This window comes from Python bivittatus, unplaced genomic scaffold (assembly GCF_059951505.1).
Source record: "Python bivittatus isolate LINGU-HERP-01145 unplaced genomic scaffold, Pbiv_v1 ctg000580_np1212, whole genome shotgun sequence".
Lineage (NCBI taxonomy): Eukaryota > Metazoa > Chordata > Lepidosauria > Squamata > Pythonidae > Python > Python bivittatus.
In genome coordinates, this window is record NW_028277087.1 from 6,855,836 (window position 1) to 6,875,560 (window position 19,725).

At 39.1% G+C, this 19,725-nt stretch overlaps 1 protein-coding gene across 1 annotated transcript in view; it reads right to left on the minus strand.

Annotated features, from left to right (window-relative positions):
* Window positions 1-12,711: 12,711 nt before the first annotated feature.
* The window catches only part of ZAP70 (zeta chain of T cell receptor associated protein kinase 70), a 29,311-nt gene continuing 22,297 nt past the window's right edge, over window positions 12,712-19,725 (minus strand). The window contains exons 9-13 of the mRNA XM_007433768.4: window positions 19,478-19,684; window positions 18,080-18,272; window positions 16,442-16,582; window positions 15,022-15,134; window positions 12,712-14,647 (exon numbers count right to left, since the gene is read on the minus strand). Coding sequence (XP_007433830.1) covers window positions 14,536-14,647; window positions 15,022-15,134; window positions 16,442-16,582; window positions 18,080-18,272; window positions 19,478-19,684 — 766 coding nt within the window. The 3' untranslated portion in view covers window positions 12,712-14,535. The remainder of the gene's footprint in view (window positions 14,648-15,021; window positions 15,135-16,441; window positions 16,583-18,079; window positions 18,273-19,477; window positions 19,685-19,725) is intronic.

Genomic DNA, 19,725 nt, shown 5'->3' on the forward strand with positions numbered 1-19,725 from the left:
AGGATTGGGAAAGGCTGACCTACCTTCTCCAGCTCTAGTTTTCATCCTAATGTCTGTTCCCCCCCCCCCCCAAATATTCCCTTGCTATGTTGCCTGAATTAGTAGCCAAGATTTCCACAATTTCCACAATTCCAAGAGTGTTGATTTTGTCCTTTTGGCAAACAGGAAGGAACACATAAACTGAAGTGATGCATCCGACCTCCCCAAAAACATGGGATGAGAAGATCACTCTTGATTTTAAACCTTGATAAGTTCAGTAGATAGCATTTCCCTTAGTCTTTGCTATGCTATCAGAGCTGTAATCTTTGAGAGCTCATGAGAACAAACAGCAACTCTGCTCTATAGTAGAGAACTGAATTATTTCACTTATTGTACTTAATTAAGTCATTATCCATCAGATAATGCAATAAGATGCTTTGGAGTGTGCAAGGGTATATGCATAGCACCTGTTTTGCACCTTCTTAAACCAAACATGACTTTTGCAGAGGGCAGCCACACAAACACATCTGCTTTAAGGAGTTGTGGACAGGCGCACTATCCTCCACACCTTGAAGGTACTTTTTGCCTTTGAATCTATAGCACTGCACTTTCATAACATATATTAATCTTCCTTCAATTATTTTGTGAGTTCTCCTACCCCATGAAGCCCCCCCGCCATGCAAAGATTGCTTTATACTGTTTTGAACTTCAGGATTTGCCTATCCCATATTGCTTCTACTTACAGTGGTGCATCAGAGAGAGAGGGAAAAAATTGGATCCAAATGTTTGGATGAAGCCTATTGATATCAGTGAGATTGATCTTAACAAATTAAGTCTTACTTATGTCATTGATCTGCATTAAATATAAGTAAAACTGCATTGGATGGATGAATGGATGGATGGATGGAAGATAGAAAGACAGAAGGCAAAGATGTTTCAATTATTCTTCTCTCTGCCCTCAGAACTTCCAATTTCTTATCCGTAGCCAACTCAAAAAAGCTTGTGAAGTAATCCAGAACTAATCTTCAGAGGACAAGATTTCTTCCTAGATTATTTCAGAAGACCACACCACTTCTCTGACTACTGGCAGATGCCAATAGCCCAAAGATATTTCAAGTTTCTCCCAGTCCTCAGATATTCATAAGAGAACTTGATGATATCATGTGAAATTAAATTTAAAAAGAAGAGACACAAACTGGTCTTCTTTTGATGCTAATATTTTGGTCTGGAGGCACTTTGTGATTCCATGTTGAATGGAAAGGTGGGCTACAAATATCCCAAATAAATACACCCCCCCCCCCAAAAAAACCCCATATATTCTGAATTGTGCCATTTGGCCACCAAAGTACTCGGAATAAGAAAATCTCTTTTCAGCTGTGCTCATTAGTTCCAACCAATTAGAATTTCCCAAATGTTTTTCCCCTTCTGTCTGTCTGTCTTTGGAAAGAAACAATGTTTGTTGCCGATATTCTGATTATTTTGTTTTGTGTTACTCTGTTTTTAACCCAGTTTAAAGAGGGTTTACATTGTAAAGTGGCTTTATTGCCAATTGTTTTAATTTGCTATAGAGTCATTTTGAATTTGTTTTATCTTAAGTTGAAAACCAGGTTAGATATTTTATAAACAAAATGTAAGTATACCTCTTCAATGTCTTTTCAGCTAAATAGCATTCCATTTCTTTTAGTAGTGAATAAATGGAGACTCCTTTTTTATTGGAAAGTTCCACAAAGGCAAAATTTCTTCTGACATGAGAATTTGTTGTTTCAGAGTGAATTATACTCAGAATTTTAACTACCTAGTGCGTGATTGATGATATCTGCTGGACATTCTAGATTCAAGTTAGCACATTTTTAGCAGCAACAAAAATACTTTGAACACTAACATTTTGCCACAAATGAGTTCTGAAATTTAGAAGACCAGTTTATATAGCTAGATGTGTGTGTCTTTGAGTTAGTCTTGATTCCTGGCAACTGTACTCTGCAGTTTTCTTGGCAAGGTTTTTTGAAAGTGGTTTGCCATTGCCTGCTTCCTAGGGCTGAGAGAGAGTGACTGGCCCAAGGTCACCCAGTTTCATGCTTAAGGCAGGACTAGAACTCACAGGCTCCCAGTTTCTAGCCTGGTGCCTTTAACCATCACACCAAACTGTCTCTCAGCTAAATTTTATCCCATAGTAATTATTTGAAAAAATTATCCCTCCAACTTGGTTTTAAAAAAAAAAGAATACAAGGATGTTACTGTGCATGATATAAAAAGAATTTACTAAACCAGTCAGATTTCCAGCATCATGTTCAATCTTGGCTGGACAGTAAGTCATTGCCAAACTCTTTCATACATTTTGGACATTAGTATCTTACTGCCCAAATCTTGTCTGATCCAACTAATTTACTGACCTATTAATCCAGAATAATTCCATGAGACCACACTTTTTTTTCCCCCTAAACATTTGCTAAATTCTGAATCCTAAATTACATGCCACGTTTCTGACAGCTACTTCTTGGCTGCCCACAAACAATTTTTAAGAAATCTTGTACAATAGAAATGTACATTGATTGGGGGTGGGGGAACTGATGTAAGAAAAATTCATATAAGGTAACTTAGGTCCCATACAAAATCTTCTTAGATAATCATTTTCTGATCCAATTTTCTAAAAAAGATGGTATTTTTTCAGGAACTCTCTGTGCAGTTTTAGAGGCCCTTTTATTTTGGTGAAATACCTTCCTCTCCTATACCCTTATTTTGAAAGAAATTTGTTGTGCAACTGCAGATTCAGATTTAATATGATTTCTATTGATCTCCATAAAACCTGCTTCCTGAGGCTTTGCTTGCTTAGCAAACAGGCCCTTCCGTTTACCAGGATAGATTATGAACTATTGTAATGAACTGTTTCTTTGAGCATACGCTGAGCAAACATTTTAGGAGAGAATCTCTGGCTAAGTATCCAAAGAACATCAATAATAATATTTTAAATAATTTATTAAATGTATATGCCACCCGACTCCCAGCAACTCTGGGCAGTCATATCGAGCAGGACAGAGTGAAGAATGGAGTCAAGGTGGCTCATTTACTCCAAAAACTCTGGATAAATCAAAAGAGAATGGGGAGGAAGAAAGTGAAAAAAGTTGTAAGAAAGGAGACAGAGATGGAAGAAAGGTTAGAAATGATTAAGGAAGGAAAGAGAGCTGAGGAGGATTTTGTTAGCTCCCCCCCCCCCCCATATACAGGGAGTAGGGAATAGGGAGTAAGTCCGCTTAACTCAGTGGAATTTGTTTCCATCTAAATTTGACTTCATTGTGCTGCAGGAGTATAATCTCAAGCATGCTTATTTAGGATTGAAACCCCGAAGAAGCGAATGGGACTACGCTGAGCAAAAGGCCTTTTTGGAGAATATGGTTCATTTTTTCTGGAGAATTTGGACTTGTTAGTTGCCCGTAAAGAGAAATAAGGAATAAATAGTTTCAATTTGTGCGTTCTGTGACTGTGTTTTTACAACATGCTCAATTAAAAACCTCTGAGTTTTAGATGCAAAATACAGGTAGTCCCTGGGTTAAGAACACCCAGGTTACAGACAACCCATAGTTAAGAACGGAGCCTATTGTAGCAAAATTCAAGTTAAATATATAGTGATTCAAGTTAAATACATAATGGTTTGAGTTCATTACACAACATCACTTATACAGTATTATACAATAATATTGTTCCAGCTTACATACACATTCGACTTAAGGGCAGACCTTGGGAACAAAACTCGTTCTTAAACCGGGGACTACCTGTATATGAAACTTGGTTAGTGTTAATTTTGGTTGCTTTTTGTGGGGAAGGAGGGGTGGCTTACTATTTTGCTCAAATCTGGTCTGTTTGGATGGTTTGTGCTTCAGTGTAATATATGGCCAGAATATAGGTAAACCCAATAGTAATGATAAGCTTCCTGGGCAAATGCAGATCTTGATATCGAGTGAGGAAAAGAAGACAAAGCTTACCTGCCAGCCCCAAAGAACAACTGTAAGACTGCAGACTCTGAAAATGGGTCAGTAGATCAGTGCCTCCAAGTCTCGAGCAGCTTGTCTGCTTGCTTGCTTGCTTTGACCTGAAAGGTGGCGTTGATGTCACTGTTATGTAAGAAAGTGGGAGGACAGACCATGTATGGTGGGGTTACTATTATCATCAGAAAGTGGGAAATGAGTCATTGGAACAGAATCTTTGTGTGTGTGTGAGTATGAGAGAGAGAGAGAGAGAGAGAGAGAATGTGTTTCAGGTGGCCAACATTATCCTGCAGTTTCTGCCCATATGTCTTGAACTGCAGCTCAGTCCAGAGGGGTTACATAGCAGATGACCGTGTTTATATACTCCACGAGATGGAACATTGGTGGCTCCTGCTTCGGCTGCTCTTGAAAACATTTTGGGTTGGCCAGCTGATGATTTTAGCAGGGCTTCACCCATAGTGTTCCAGATGCAAAATGGACTTGAGGCTGCCCGGTTGATTTAGTGTATTCTCTGATTTACAATGCCTTTTATATTTATACGCATTTAGAACAGTGTTTCCAAACCTTGGCAACTTGAAGATGTGTGGATTGCAACTCGCAGAATTCCCCAGCCAGCATGGAGAATTCTGGGAGTTGAAATCCACACAGCTTAATGGTTCCAGGGTTAAAAACACTGGTTTAAAGCCATGGGGTTAAGAACAAATTCCAAAATGATAGGATTATAATTTTCAGAATTCCCCTCTCACCCAACCAAAATTTGGCCCTGTTGCAGATTTCTCAGTTGAACATCAGCAGGCTCTGCAGGGCTATCCTGTGCATGTTTTCTCTGACGTAACTGTCCTTCTGTCATGGAGATAACTAAAACATCTCCTCTACTGAGAACTGAAGATCTGTCTGTATTTGGAAATTTCAAATTCTGTTCTTTTGAAAGAGAGCAGTGTAATGCATTATACCCAGGGGTGTATGCTGGGTATGGTATATATATAAAAAAAGTCAAGCTGGCATGATGCACATAAAAAACAGGCAGATCTTCAATCATAAGGTTGTGGCCACCATCTTTATTTTTTTTTAACCAAACCATACAGACACTCCCTGATTACCTTACTTTTTTTTCAGTTCCAAACTTTGAATAAAATAGTGTTCTCCAGGATTCTGTAATGCAAAACAAATCAACTTCTTCATCCTTTCTACCAGATCCATTACGCTGTCAACGGTGCAGTAAAAGAGAACAAGCTGTGGGTTAGCTGTAATGCCCACCCTGTTTTGCCTTGAATTTATTTCTGTAATTACAGAATCTGATTCGCCTCCAAACTCTTGTTTTGAAACTCCTGTAGGAACAGCTAGAAGGTCATTTTTCAATTTTCCTCCATTTCATATCGAAAGTGCTCCCCCATTTCAAGTGAAAGTGGGTTTTTTTTTCCACTCTGGAAAAGTCTTCAGAAACCATAGTGGCAGAGAAACATCAAAATATAGTCAGATACTAGGAGTAAGTTCACAAAGTGGCAGCGGAAAGAACTAAGAGACTTCCACAAGCTGAATGGAGGTGAAACATATTAAACTGAACTTTAATTAACAGGTAAGGACAGTTTTAAGGTACTGTACAGCTGGAATACACAGCAGGAAAAATATGTTATTTCAAATGCAGAAACAGATGGATCCGTGGGAAATCAGTCCTATGTCCTACCATATGTGCTCAGAATTCTGCTTCATCAATTTTTTCAGATTAATAATAGTAATTAATTATTAATCTGAATATTTATGTATTTATTAAACAAATAATTGATCAATATTAATAACAAAAATAATATGTTAAAAATTTATGGGATTTTTGCTTACAAACTGATTGCCATCTAGAACATAACACCCCAAATATAACAATAATGGAAAAGGGAAGAGTAATTTTTGTAGATGTGGCAATACCCAGAGACAGGGAAATCAAGGAAAACAAAATAGAAACAATTTCAAAAGATAGAGATAAAACAATCAAAAAGCGTGGATTACGGAAAAGATCTTGCATAAAAATTAGGCACATGAGCTGGAGTAACAAAGAGTTTAAAATATTTTTTTTACAAGAAGAATATTTCAGCTGTATCAACTGTAGATTTTTTTTAGTCATAAATTTCACCTGTCTTATATGAAAAAAAAAAAAAACCTTCTCCCTGCATTTCATTTCGGTGGATGATCTTGAGTTCTAACACTGTGAAAGGAGGAGACAAACTTCTCTTTCTTCTTGTTACCTTGCCAGGCATGACTTTATATATCTCTATCATCTCTCCCTTTATCCTCCTTCATGTCAAGCTAAAGAACTTCAGTGCTATAGTCCAGTGTATCTCAACCTCTGCAACTTTGAGATGTGTGGACTTCAACTCCCAGAATTCCCCAGCCAGTCATGCTGGGGAAATTATATATGTAGTTATATTTTCAGTTCCTTTCCTAATAAATCCAAGAATGGCCTTTTTTTATAGCAGCTACAAACTAGGTTCATATTCTCATGGCAGTGTCCTTGTGACCCCAGATCCCTTTCTGAGATCCCATTACTCTAGAGGTGAAGTTGGAATTTTAAATATCTTTTATTATTTTTATATTTCATTTTATTTTAATCCACCAATCAGTCCTTTATTACAGTCAATGACCAGAATCCACTTAAAAAAGGTAGAAATTAAAATTTACAAAAGAATAGACAATAGCAACTAAATGATCAGTATGATTGGTTACTGGGGTTTTACAAACAATAAAACCAAATTTGGCCTGGTTCAAAAAACTAAATCATATTGGTCAGCTAACAACCACTATATATAAAATAAATCTGAATGACCTGGAAATTTATTTCATAAGGGGGATAAAAAAAGTGGGCAATGCAACAATACCTGGATTGAATTTTCAACCACCCCTTCACTACATTTTATTTTATTCTTTGATTACATTTTATTTTTTTAAATTCTGTTTCATTTCATTATTTTATTCTAATATTATTTTATTGGGCAGTAATGCCATTCCAATCACATCTGACTGTGTGTGGCTTACAGACCTCCAAAACAGTCAGAAGCTTAGAAACTAAAGCACAACAATATAACAGTAAAATTTCGCACTGCCAAGGAACAGCTACAACCTAAGATATACAGTACAATCCCATTCCCAGGAGTTGCAAGAATCACCCCTCGTATCCCAGAAACCTGGACAAATTGCTCGGTCTTAAGGATTGGGACCCATCTGGTACTGATGGAAGATTGTTCTAGAGAAGGGGACCAGCGGCTGAGAAGGCCCAACCCCAAGTTCCCTGCATAACTTTCCCAAAGGATCAGGACTTGGAGGTAGGCTTCTCTCTCATAATCAGATCTGGAGCCATGAAGGTCTTTAAAGGTGACAATCGGTACCTTGAATTGCACCTGGGAACAAAGTGGGAACTTGTTTAGCATTTATCGTGGTTACATTCTTTTTCCAACTTACTGTGTTAGGTGTTATGATTAAATGTATTGGGAGAAGAAGAATATTGATTAATTCAGTAATTTGGTTAAATGTATTCTGTCCAGCAGGAAGGAATTCTGTTTAGGAAAAGTGCTTTATACAAATATCGTTGTTGATGTCATATTATAAATATATCATTGTTGATGTCATTTTATTAATAATTGCCCTCCAAATGAAGAAGGCATCTGGATTTCCCTTTCTGTCTGCAATGTCCAGCACTGTTCCCCTTGAATCCTCAGATCCTGCCCCCCCCTGTATTTGTAACTATTAATTTAAGCTTTTCAGTGCAAAAACTGCAACACTGTTTTAACTGCCATCACATTATCATAGCAGGAAAAGGAAGAGAAATCAACAAAAACCTGAAAAATTAAAACAGCTACCTGCTGTAGACAATTGGTTCGTAAAAAGTTTGCATCCTGCACTCAGTGCACCCTATTGTAAGAAAAACCAACACCTTTCAAATAGTTTTAATTACTGATAAGATCATTTTTCCCTAAATGGGATTCCCAAGTCATTTTCTACAGATAAAACTTGAATATAATCACAGAGAATAAAATGACAAAAAAGATAAAAATCAGAACCAGCTAAAAATGTAACTCCACAATCAGCACACACTCACACAACAGATCCACAAAACACAGAAGGTTACCCAAGGAGTTGACAGTGTAATACAGAAACATTGAAATGACCGTGCATATGCCAAGGCTACATCTCCATTATGTGGAACACCTTTCTCTCTTTGCAATTTAACAGAACTCTTGGGTGTGAAGTGCTTGCAATACATTGTCTGTTCACAACTGGATACTTACCAACTGATGAAACGCTTTCTTAAATAAAACAGTAGAGTAGATTATATAGATACTGAAAACTGATGAAAAGATTTCTCTCATTGCTTCACCAGTCTGTAAACTCGTCTATGAACTAATCTCAACACATATCTGTTCTACTTAAATTAAAAAAAAACCTATGGGAAAAAAAATAAAATGATTTGACTAGATTTCCAGTAAGAAACTCATTTACTTCATTAAGACTGAAACTGTAGGAGTTCATCACACAAAAGGAGAATCCCAATTCGTTCACAAAAGTTATTGCCCAATGAGAATTGCAGCAAACTATTTAAAAGAAGATACCCATCTTTGAGAAGGAAGAGCACTCTGCTCTTTTTATTTTTCGATTCTATTCACTGCTATTCTATCAATAAACAGCCTGTTTTATGAACAAGTCAGGAGTATTCTCCAAATTAGGCAACAACCAGTTCCAACAATAAACCATCATATTAGGCATTCCAATAAGAAATGTCCAAGTAGTTAATACATCTTTAAAAAAAACTCTACTATTTCAGCAAAAATAAAAACCAGTCACAATATTGCCAGTAAAGATTGATTATGTGCCATCCAGTCAGGTGTCAATTCTTAGCAACCGCATAGATACATTTTCTCCATTACTATCTGCCCCCAAACTGGTCCTTCTGGTCTTCCACCAGTGCCTCCATCGCCACTTCGCTACTGTAACTGAGTCTATCCACTTTGCTTTTGGTCATCCTCTTCGCTTTCCTTCCTCCTTTCCCAGCATTAAATCCTTCTCCAGAGAACTAGGTCTTCACACAGGGTGTCCAAAGTAGAATAATTTGAACCTGGTCATCTATGCCTTGAGTGGGAACTCTGGATAGATTTGTTCAGTGATTAATTTGTTTGTTTTCTTGGCTGTCCATGGTATTTTCAGGACTCTTCTCCAGCACAAAAGTTCAAAAGCATCAATACTCTTCTTATCCTGCTTCTTCAAAGTCCAACTTTCCATAGAGTGTCACAGAGAAAATAATTCCCCACATGATTCAGATCTTTATAGTAGACACATCAGGACATCCGAATGTCTTTTCCAAGATCTTCATAGCTGCTCTACCAAGTGCTAGTCTGCAGCATATTTCTTGACTGCTTGTTTCTTAACATGATAGTTGATCCTAAAAGGCAGCAGCTATCTACCACTTCACTATTTTCACTGTCAATTCTAAGGCCATAAAGACAGGAATTCTCAAATGTTGTGGTCCTACAAACTACTAAAATTTCAAATAGCACTGATTTTTCTTATTGCCTTATATCATACATTCAGGGACCTGCATTAAATACCTGTAATATAATTTATCTAAAGTTAAATTGAATTGCTTGAGAATGCAGTGCTTTGGGAATGTAAGACTCACAGGGGAAAAAAATCTTCCATTTAAAGAATTTCCCTTGAGTTGAATGGCATTTCTTGACAATAAAGGGCTATAAAATTTGTTCCTAGCTGGTTTACTGAGAGAATGAAAGTTACATACAAATAGCTTGAGGTCCCTCTTGAGTGTGAACGGGGAAAGTATTCTTAGATAATGTTTTTCCTTACAGTATTTAATTTTTTGCCCCCTCCTTTTTTAATATTGCTGAGATGAAGGTACACAGTTAAGTATAGATAGGCCTCACTTACCGACTGCAGTTAGGACCGGCAACTCCATCGCTAAGCAAAAGGTCATAAAGTGAAATGTCATGTGACCACACTGACTTATGAAATCAGTACCGGCTGCAGTCGTTAAGCAAATCACCCAGTTGTTAAATGCAATGTCACAGTCATGACTTGCGGTTTCCTGCTGGCTTCCCCATTGACTTAGCTTGTTGGAAGCCAGCTGTGGAGATCGCAAATGTTGATCACTTGATCATGGAGCAGTGTGACCATCATAAATGTGCACCAGTTGCCAGGCACCTGAATCATGATCACATGACCATGGGGACACTGTGATGGCTGCAACTTCAAGGATTCATAAGTCTGCTTTTTCAGCACCATCATAACTTCTAATGGTCACTGAATGAGCGATCCATAGGTGAGGACTGCCTCTAATTAAAACAATTTTAAAGACTTTGTTAGTTAACAGGCATCAATTGCAATCCTAAATTGATTGGCCACACTCTGCTGAGAATCATATAAATGTAATACAGTATTATGCTCATAGTTCTACTGAGCTAAATAAGCAGTGGTTTATGTGTGTGCGTATGTCAAAATCTGCAAGATGGTGGCCTCAGCATCCCAATCCAAGCATCTTGGAGTTTCTTAAACACACACACACACTCCCTGTGGACAATCCTGTAAATAGTTATATTTCATAAATACAAATTTTGGCAGATGTTTTCACCATAAAGAACTATACACTTCAAGTTATGTTGAAAAGCCTGCAACAATTTAACAAATGTTCTCACAAACTGGACCAAATCAGCTAGGTAACACCCCTGCAGGGGCATTGGAAGAGAAGGTCAAAAAAGTCGAGATGGTGACTGCTGCTGTGCAATGTGGGATGCATGTAAAAAAAAAATAAAACAACCACTGGGCCCACATTTTCACAAATAAAAAAAAATTTGATAACCAGAACACTAATGCTCCTTTCTGACAGTCTTCTTGGAGCAAATAAACTGCCTCTGCGTGGTTCAGTGATCAGGGCTGCTAGAAGTATTTTTGAGATGGAGGAATGGTGCAAAGAGATCCACTACTAAATTATACATTACATTCAAAAGGGGTCCAAATGATACTGATACTTAGGAAGAGTATCTTTAATAGACAATCAAAGCAGATAGCAAAAGAACTAAAATTTCCCAGTTCAGGGCGTAGCTTCTTCACTCACCTGTTTTTTTTTTCCTGTCTTACACACATTCACTCAATTCAGGTCCTAAATCCAAATTCAGTCATCTGAATCTCCATTGCTCTTGTCTCTTAACTTTGTGGGACAGAGCTGGCTGAAATGCTCAGAAATAAAAGTTTGCTGTTTCAGACAATAGGTGTAAGGTGCCTTTACATTTTGAGGGAGGGAAGAAGGGGCAGGCAAGAACAATTGCCAATACTTTTTTTTAATTTCATAACAAAACTGAAATTTGCTAAGTACATTGTTTGTTCTGCAATCAACTATCACAGGAAATGTGCAAGAGTCACCTTTTCATTTTGAAATTTTCCCCATAACATGCTATGTTTATGGGAAATTATGAGAATGGCTTACAGCTGAAAAACTATCTACTGTATCTAATAAACTTGCAGAATTGAACATAGGTGTAATTTTTAGAGTCAGAAGGAAGTCTTCTGGTTTAGAACGTAGACCAATTTCACCTACCCCTACCTCATGCTTTAGTTTTGTTTTGTAATTTCTATAAAAATGTTATCTGTCTTAGCATACTGTTACCAAATTAAGCCTGCTTAATTTCAGGATAGGTGCAGAACCTAGGGAAGAGTTCCACTTTGATTTGATGAGTGGGTGGCAAAAGAGATTGATGTGCTTCAGGATTTGGCCAAACCTGATACAAACTCATAACTATTATTGTGAGATTCAAAGGACTTGTTTGGAGAATATAAAGTCTGTAATTAGGGAGGCAATACAAGTAGATGTTCCATGTCTGCAGGATGTGGTCAAAAAGATTAGGATGCCGACCATGACAGTGCCATCAAAGCTCCACCTGTTTTTTTATATGGGTTGTGTGAGTGATGCACATAAAAATGGGCAGAGCTTTGATGGGACTGTTGTAGCTGCCATATTGACTTTTTGGACCATGTGGACACCCTTCATGTCTGCACAAGTATCCTATGGAGTTGCCTAATGGCAGAGCCTGTCTGGGCTTGGAAGGTAAAGCAGAAAGAATTGATAGTAAACTATTTCTATCTATTGCCAAGAAAGCTACATGGTTGCGTCCATGAAATCCTCAGGAGTTGGGTTCATTGTGGGGAATTATTTTTCCTTTTTAAAAAAAACATATTTGTTCCTTGAAGAAGATGCATGCCCCAAGAAGAGGAAGACATACTACAATTAATATATTTGAAATAGGATGGCAGTTTACACCCCAGGCTCAACTAAATTAGGAAGAAAATTAAATTAAATTAGGAGTTTTCTCCCATTATCAAAATATGGGATTTGCAGCAGCTTTAATATTATCTGTTACAGTGTTTCTTAAAATGTGGACCCAGGACCCCTGGGTGTCCCCCAAGACCCTCTCAGGGGTCCACAAAATCAAAATTATTTGCCAGCCTATGTTGAAAAATAATACAATATTAAAATTCTATCAAACAGCTGTGAGAAGTGATAGTGGCAGTGAGTGTATCAGTTTTAATTTTTAATATGGTAAATATCGATAAATATAACCCATAGAAACAAAAGTTCTTTTGGGGTCCTCCATAATTTTTAAAAGTGGGAAGGAGTCCTGAGAGAAAATGTTATTATTGCAGATTATAATAAATAAAAATAAATATTCTTGCTTGATTAAAAAAAAGCCTTTGTCTGTTTTCCCATTTTATTCTGTGGTTCACTCTGCACAGAAACACAAACACACATGTATACAAAATGATGCTCACAACCACATTGATCCAGCATTTCTCAGGACCAAGTTTAGGATGCTTTCTGTAGCAAATATTTTGAGGATTATTCCTTTAAAATGGCCAGAGGTTCTTCCTCCCAACCACCAGCCAAAAAAGAATCAGGAAAACCAGAACATCCATGAAAAGCATAATTGTTCCACTTGTAAAACAAAAGAGGAATAAAACTTTTCACAATGTTTAGCAGATTTTATGCTGCCCAGGGGTACCTGCAGAGTATGGTCAAAAACATCAAGATGGCTTCAACAGTGTGATTGTAGCTCCATCCATTTTTTACATGTGTTGCATGAGCAACACACATAAAAAAAATCATGGTTGCCATCTTGACTTTGACCATATCCTTCAGACAACCCTGGGGGTGACCACGTGGGAGCCATGATATTGCTGGCTTTGGAAGGGGGTATTGGTGGACTGTCATACCCTTCTCTTGTGACCCATCTCACCTTCCAATTGTCCCTCCGTGTTGGAACAGCTGGCTAGGAATTCTGGGATTTGCAGTCCTAAGGCATCAAATGGGAACAGATGGGGGAAGCTGCCAGACTCACTCCCCCAAAGATCCAGCAGTCAGTTGCAAAGAAGCAGGCACTGAGGTGCTATAAGGGGAGAGATGGATGTGGCTGACACACTTACTCATTTTTATTTATTTTACAAGGCTGATCAGCCAGTCCAGTCTAAATGACCCTATGCAGCATACAATTCCCATCTTTGTACATTCCCATCCAAAACAATTAACAACAATCCAACAAATACATAGGAAAAGCAACAAAAACAAACATGAAAAGAATCAGGATTGCCCTACAAATTAAAGCCCCCTCACAACATTCCAATCCCCACGGTCTCATTAACAGATTTTGCAAAGCCAGGAGGGAAAGGGTTAACTGGATATCCAGGGAGATGCTATTACAGAGCTGGGGGGGGGGGGTCACAACTGAAAAGAAGACAGGCCATTCCTGCCAACAATGATGATCTGATCATATGGAGAACCTCAGAGATGACTTTGGGGAAACTATGTGATGGCAGTTAGCAAAACATGATTTAAGCCCAGGGCAGGAAGAGAACATTGGAAAGAAATTTAAACTGACTCCACCTTAACTCTCTTGGGTATAAGAGGGAGGGAGGGAAAATGCTATCAAGCTTTCAAGCTTCTGTTACTACAACCTATATCAATAAAGTAGAGTTCCAGTCAAATCTGTGGAATCTGTTTCCTGACCTGGCCTACTTCAAAGGTCTGACAGATCAGAGGGTGAGAAAACAATTCAGTATAAGGGCCCATTGGGGATCCTGGGGCCTCATAATAGTCCTAAAGACAATGATTCTAGCGTTGGCCTCGTGGGGAAGCCTACTGAACTGGCAGAACAAGATTCTAATGGCCTCTAAAAAGCCCCAAGCTTCTAGCCCTCATTGCATCCAAGATAACACTAGAAGTTTATGCTGCTTTTCTGCTTCTCATCCAGCTTTCCAAAGAGTCCTTCCTACCATCGAAGATTTCCTTGGTGAGCGTTCCCTGTGATTCATTCAAGTTATTTACTTTTTTCACAGTATAAATAGCTATGACTGTCCTGCTGTCCCAGGTAGCCAAAGAGGGGGAGAGAGGGAGATTCTTCAAACAAATGAAGAAATTGGAGTTGTAAGGACATCCACTCTGCAGTTCATCATCCCTTCAGAAAGGCTGAAGCTGGCAAGAGGCGATGGGCACATGAGTGGCATGTGCACCTTCTATCCATTTTCATGGGCTCCATCGCTATGCCGGTGTAATATTTTCCTCCAACTTCTCTTCCTTCTTGTCAGCAATGCTGTAGTAATACGTGCGGATCAGTGTCTCCACGGCAGCAAAGTTTGGGCGGTCTGCACATCTGGGGGGCAGGAAAGTAGACAGGTCAGAAATAAGGGGAGAAAAATCTCATCTGAATTACACGCACACAGAGTTACAAAGTTCCCTCTCCAGTGAAATCTCATCTCCAGCATGGGGGTGTCTGCAAGGTATGGTCAAAAAGTCAAGATGGCAGTTGCAACAGTCCAACCCCCATGCCGGGAACACTTCCAGGTTTCAAGGCTTTGCAAAATCATGGGGAGAATCATGTTCCAAAACACAGGCATTGCAAAACAAAAGCATGTTTTCTGGGTCTGGAAAGATTATCTTCCTTGACCAACAGACCCTCAGCATGCCTCTGCTGCCAAACTGAAAGGGGAGAGTGGAGACAATTGGGGAGAGGTGGTCCCGCCTTACTTGTAAGTCCAACATAGATTCATCAGCTTGTACATCTCCGGTGGACAGCTTGGTGGACATTCCATGCGCTTCCCTTCTTCAATGAATGCCATGACTTCGGGTCCTTTCATTCTCTAGAAGGGGAGAAAGAGATGGGTGATAAAGCTGAACATCTCTCCATTTTGGTAAAACATCAGAGTGTCAGCCCCACTAAGTAGATCAGACCATGATCTGAAATCAACTGTACAGGAAAGCTAAAACTACTTTGACTGAGACTGGGTATAATAAGAGTCTTACAAGTCTGATTGTGCTGCACCTCCTCCCCTTCTTATACTCATGTGAATTAGGGAGCTGTCTGTCTGAGCCACTTCCAAATTTTTTTCTGGCTGTTGTGGACTTTAAAAAATGCTTTAGCTCCTTTTGCCTATGCAAATTCTTACATATTTCCATCGAAGTCATCTTCCTTACTCTCTACACAGAGTGACAAAACCCAAAACTATGGGACAACCAGAGGGCACCTACCCTCTTGGCCTTCCAGAAGGCTATGAAAACCTAGCTCTTCCCCCAGGCGCTGGGCCAGGATGGGAGTTGAGCCCAGCACATGTGTATCTGGTGTAAACTGTTATGGTGCCTTGGTTAGAACCCATTGGGTTTTTTTTGGGGGGGGGGTTATATTTCTTAATATGTTACATGCGTTTGATGTTGTTAGCCACCCAGGGTTATATTGTGTAAGGTAGGCATCTTTAAAATAAACACACAAACCCAAGTGTCCAATTCAGCTTCCTACTTCCTAGGTATCTTTGGAGGTATCAGAACACTTGGCGATACCTCCCTTGGTGCTCACCAGATTCCCTGCCCCACCTGATTTTATTATCTAAAGATTATTTTAATGTTTAAAAATAATTAAGTGGAAGCTAATATGCTACAGAGCAAGTTTTATATTCAAGTAAAATCTCTATTTCCGCCATCACATCTGAGCCCATAGAGATCTCAAAGGTGTTCTTAGAAAATAAAATGGTGAAACCAGGTGCTTTGTCTGAAAAGGTGCCTTGTGTTTAACCAACACTTTTCCCCCTTCCTATCTGGAGCAGACACTTAATTCCCAAGCTTCACATGAGGAAAATAATTTTTGCTGAACCCTGTATCCGAAAATCTGGAGCCAACTGCTCACACCTAGAAGCATGTTCCAGTTCAGGGGTATCCATGGGAGAGGCCAAAAAACTCAAAATTTATTTATTATCTGTTAAGAAAACCAACATAAAGCAACAAAAATACAATTAAAAACAAACAATAAAAACAAAATACAAAAGCCATTTAAGATGGCCTCACAACCACACAATTGCAACCCCATCCATTAGAATTGTGTGGTCACGGCCATCATCTTAACTTTTTTAAGCCCACCCTGGTGGGTGCCCCAATTATTTATTTCATGTATATTCACCTTATAGGGTTTCTGACCGTAAGTAAAGGCTTCCCACATAGTCACCCCATAGCTCCAGACATCGCTCTTGCTCGAAAACTTCCGAAACAGGATGCATTCAGGTGCATACCACTTCAACGGCCACTTCCCAGTGGTCTTGGCCTGTGGGCAAGGACAGAATGGGGACAGCTCCAGGTGAAAACTCTTTGGACAAGCTGAATGATGTGAGAAGACCAAGTACAAGCACCTGTTTGTCTCTCCTAAAGTACACAATGACTGGGGGGAAATTGACACCAAGTCTCCTTTGCAACCCTCGAAGTTCTCCTAAATTCTAGATACCTGTTGGAGCACCTCTTCTCTTAAAGGTCATAAAAGACATCCATCACAGATTTCTATCTAGGCGGGCTTTTGATATTCAACAGAACAGACTCTGCTGTGGCAGCCACGCAGATAGGAGCACTTAACAGAGTTTACCAATTCATTCATTCATTTGTTTGTTTATGTATGTGATGTATATCACCACCCATCTCTCACAAGTGACTCTGGGCAGCTTACAGAGATTAAAACAGAAAAAAACCACCACATATAACCCCTGCACCCAAGGATAAACAATAACCCCACTCAGTGTCCTCCTTTCTATAATTAAAAGTTCAAACAGGAAAACTGCTCATGAAAGATGCTTCTGAAAAAAGACTCACACATTTCTTAAGGATCCATGTATAATGGAATATTTATATTAAAAAGAAAAGAGCTGACATGTGTTAGAGGAAACTGTATGAAAACATGCTGATTTTTCTAGATTTTATGTTTTTTATTTCAAATTCAACAAATCAGAATATTTCCCTGGTAATGCAGACAAAACAAATAAACAAACTGGATTTTAAATTGATCTGCCTCCTGGGATTTAAGTCTGTAATAGCCTTTCTCCAAATATTCTTCTTAGGAATGACATGTTATGAATTCTCAAAACAGAAGGGCTTTTCTGTAGTGGCACCCTCAACTTTGTTGGGGCTCAGTTAGGAGTTGATCAACTCTTTCTCATGCCAGATTAAGACCTTTCCATTTGTCTAGCGGTTGCAGAGGAAATTTCACCTTTTCCCTCTGTTTTCTTCTGTTTTTCCTGTTCCAGTATCTTTTTTTTTTACTTTTTTTTCTCTCCCTTTGTAACTATATTTTCTAAAACTAGGCAGTTCTTTGGAAATATTTTGTATGCTGCTCAGAGTTGGCAGATTGGAATGGCCTATACATCCTGTAAATAAATAAAAATAAATAATACATTTGGAAAAGGCAAGTCAGAATGGGCAGGAGCAGGAATGTAGCATCTGTCTGCAATTCTTTAAAGTACCTATGTATTTTCCAGGATCATGGTTCTGTCCTTGGCAATTGCTGTGTGATCCCAAGAAAAGACACAGCTGCTTTAAGAAGCTGTAAGCAGTTGCTATGTTCATATTACTCTAAGATCCAAAGATTCATTGCATGGCTCTAATTTTTGTTATGATTGTTTTTTTTACTGTGGTTTTTATGTATCCAGGAAGTGCTAACTGGGAATGCTTGCATTAAAATAAGACTATAATAATCCTTCCCACCCTCCATATTCTTCCAACAAATGCTCTCTGAAATGCCTGCAGGGCTGATTTCCCATATTGTCTTCTCGCTCACCATATAATAGCTGTCATCAGCTGCCAAAGCTTTGGAAAGCCCAAAATCGCTGATCTTAGCATAATGCTGGTTGACAAGCAACACATTTCGAGCAGCCAAGTCCCGGTGGACAAAGTTCTTTTCTTCCAGATACTTCATTCCAATCGCTACCTGATGCATCAGTTCAACCACATTATTCACAGGAACTTCATCCCTAAGGGAAAACGAAAGGAGAAAAAGTTGACATCAGCATTCCCTTACTTGATGTCCTCCTCATGTACTGGAAGAACTTCAGCTCCCCATATGGCGACTGGTAAGCATTCTAGGAGTTATAGACCAAATAGATCTGGAGGATTCCAGATTAGGGAACTTTTATCTTAAAAGCACCACATAACCCCGCCAACACTGATTTATGAGGCAGTGAAGAACAGGAAGGCCTGGCGCAATATGGTTCATGGGGTCACGAAGAGTCGGACACGACTTAACGACTGAACAACAACAACAAAATATCCCACTTTTATTTTTCCAATAAATATTTATTTATTAGATTTATATCCCATCTTTATTTTTTACAACTCACCCAGGGAGCCTCTATGACTGAGAGGGGACTAGAACCTAGACCTCCCTGCTCTTAGGCCAACATCTTCACTATTAGACTATCCTGATTCTGGGGCTGAAAGCCTTAGTCTCCCAGGGAGCTTCTCTAGCTAAAAAGAGACTAGAACCTGGGTCTCCCCACTCCTAATCCACCACCTTCTCCACTGCACCTGATTGGCTCTTGGGCTGAGAGGGAGGGACTGGCCCAAAGTGTCCCAGGGACTTTCCATGCTTAAGGGAGGACTAGAACTCACAGTCTCCTGCTTTCTAGTTCAGCACCTTCAGTGCTACACCAAAGTGGCTCTCATTTGTGAACATTTCACAATCAGTTCTTCCCCATACACCAACTTATTAGGGTACTACTCTCCATAAGTTGGCACTAAACTGTCACAGAAGGCTTGTTGTTGTTAGATTCAGTACAACAATGCACTAAGCCAAATTGGGGGGAAACTCACAGCTCCATTGGCATAATATGTTTGGTTTAACATATTAAATCTGGATTAGAGAGGGTTTGGGTTTTTTGTTTGCTTATTTGCTGTGGTGATATGTTTTTTTTTTTTAGGTTTTTTTAAGGCTTCTTGAATTGTATGAATTCAAGCCACTTGGTAGTTTGTGGCTTAACCAGTTGTATAAACCCAGAAAATGGGTTAATTCAGTAAGTAGGCTAAGCAGGCAGTGTGAAATAGATCTTCAAAGACCCCTTCCAGAATATATGATTTTGTGATTATCTCAGCGACACTGTACTGATGGAACATAAATGGCTCTAAGACCACATCCTGGAAAGGTACAGATTTCCTGCATCAGGTGATGGCATCAACTCACTTCTTGGAAGACAAGAACTTGTGCAGAGGGCCACCTGATGCCATCTCCATCACGAGCATGAGGGCTTCCGCATGACAGACTCCAATGAGACGGACAATGTAAGGATTGTCAAGCTGGTGCATAATCTGGGCCTCCTTCATCATTTCATCCTGCTGCGCCACCCCGTTGCCCTGTTTTAGCACTTTGATGGCTACATCAATTTGCTTCCTGGAAGGGAGAGAAGATGAGAAGATGGAAATGCCACACAT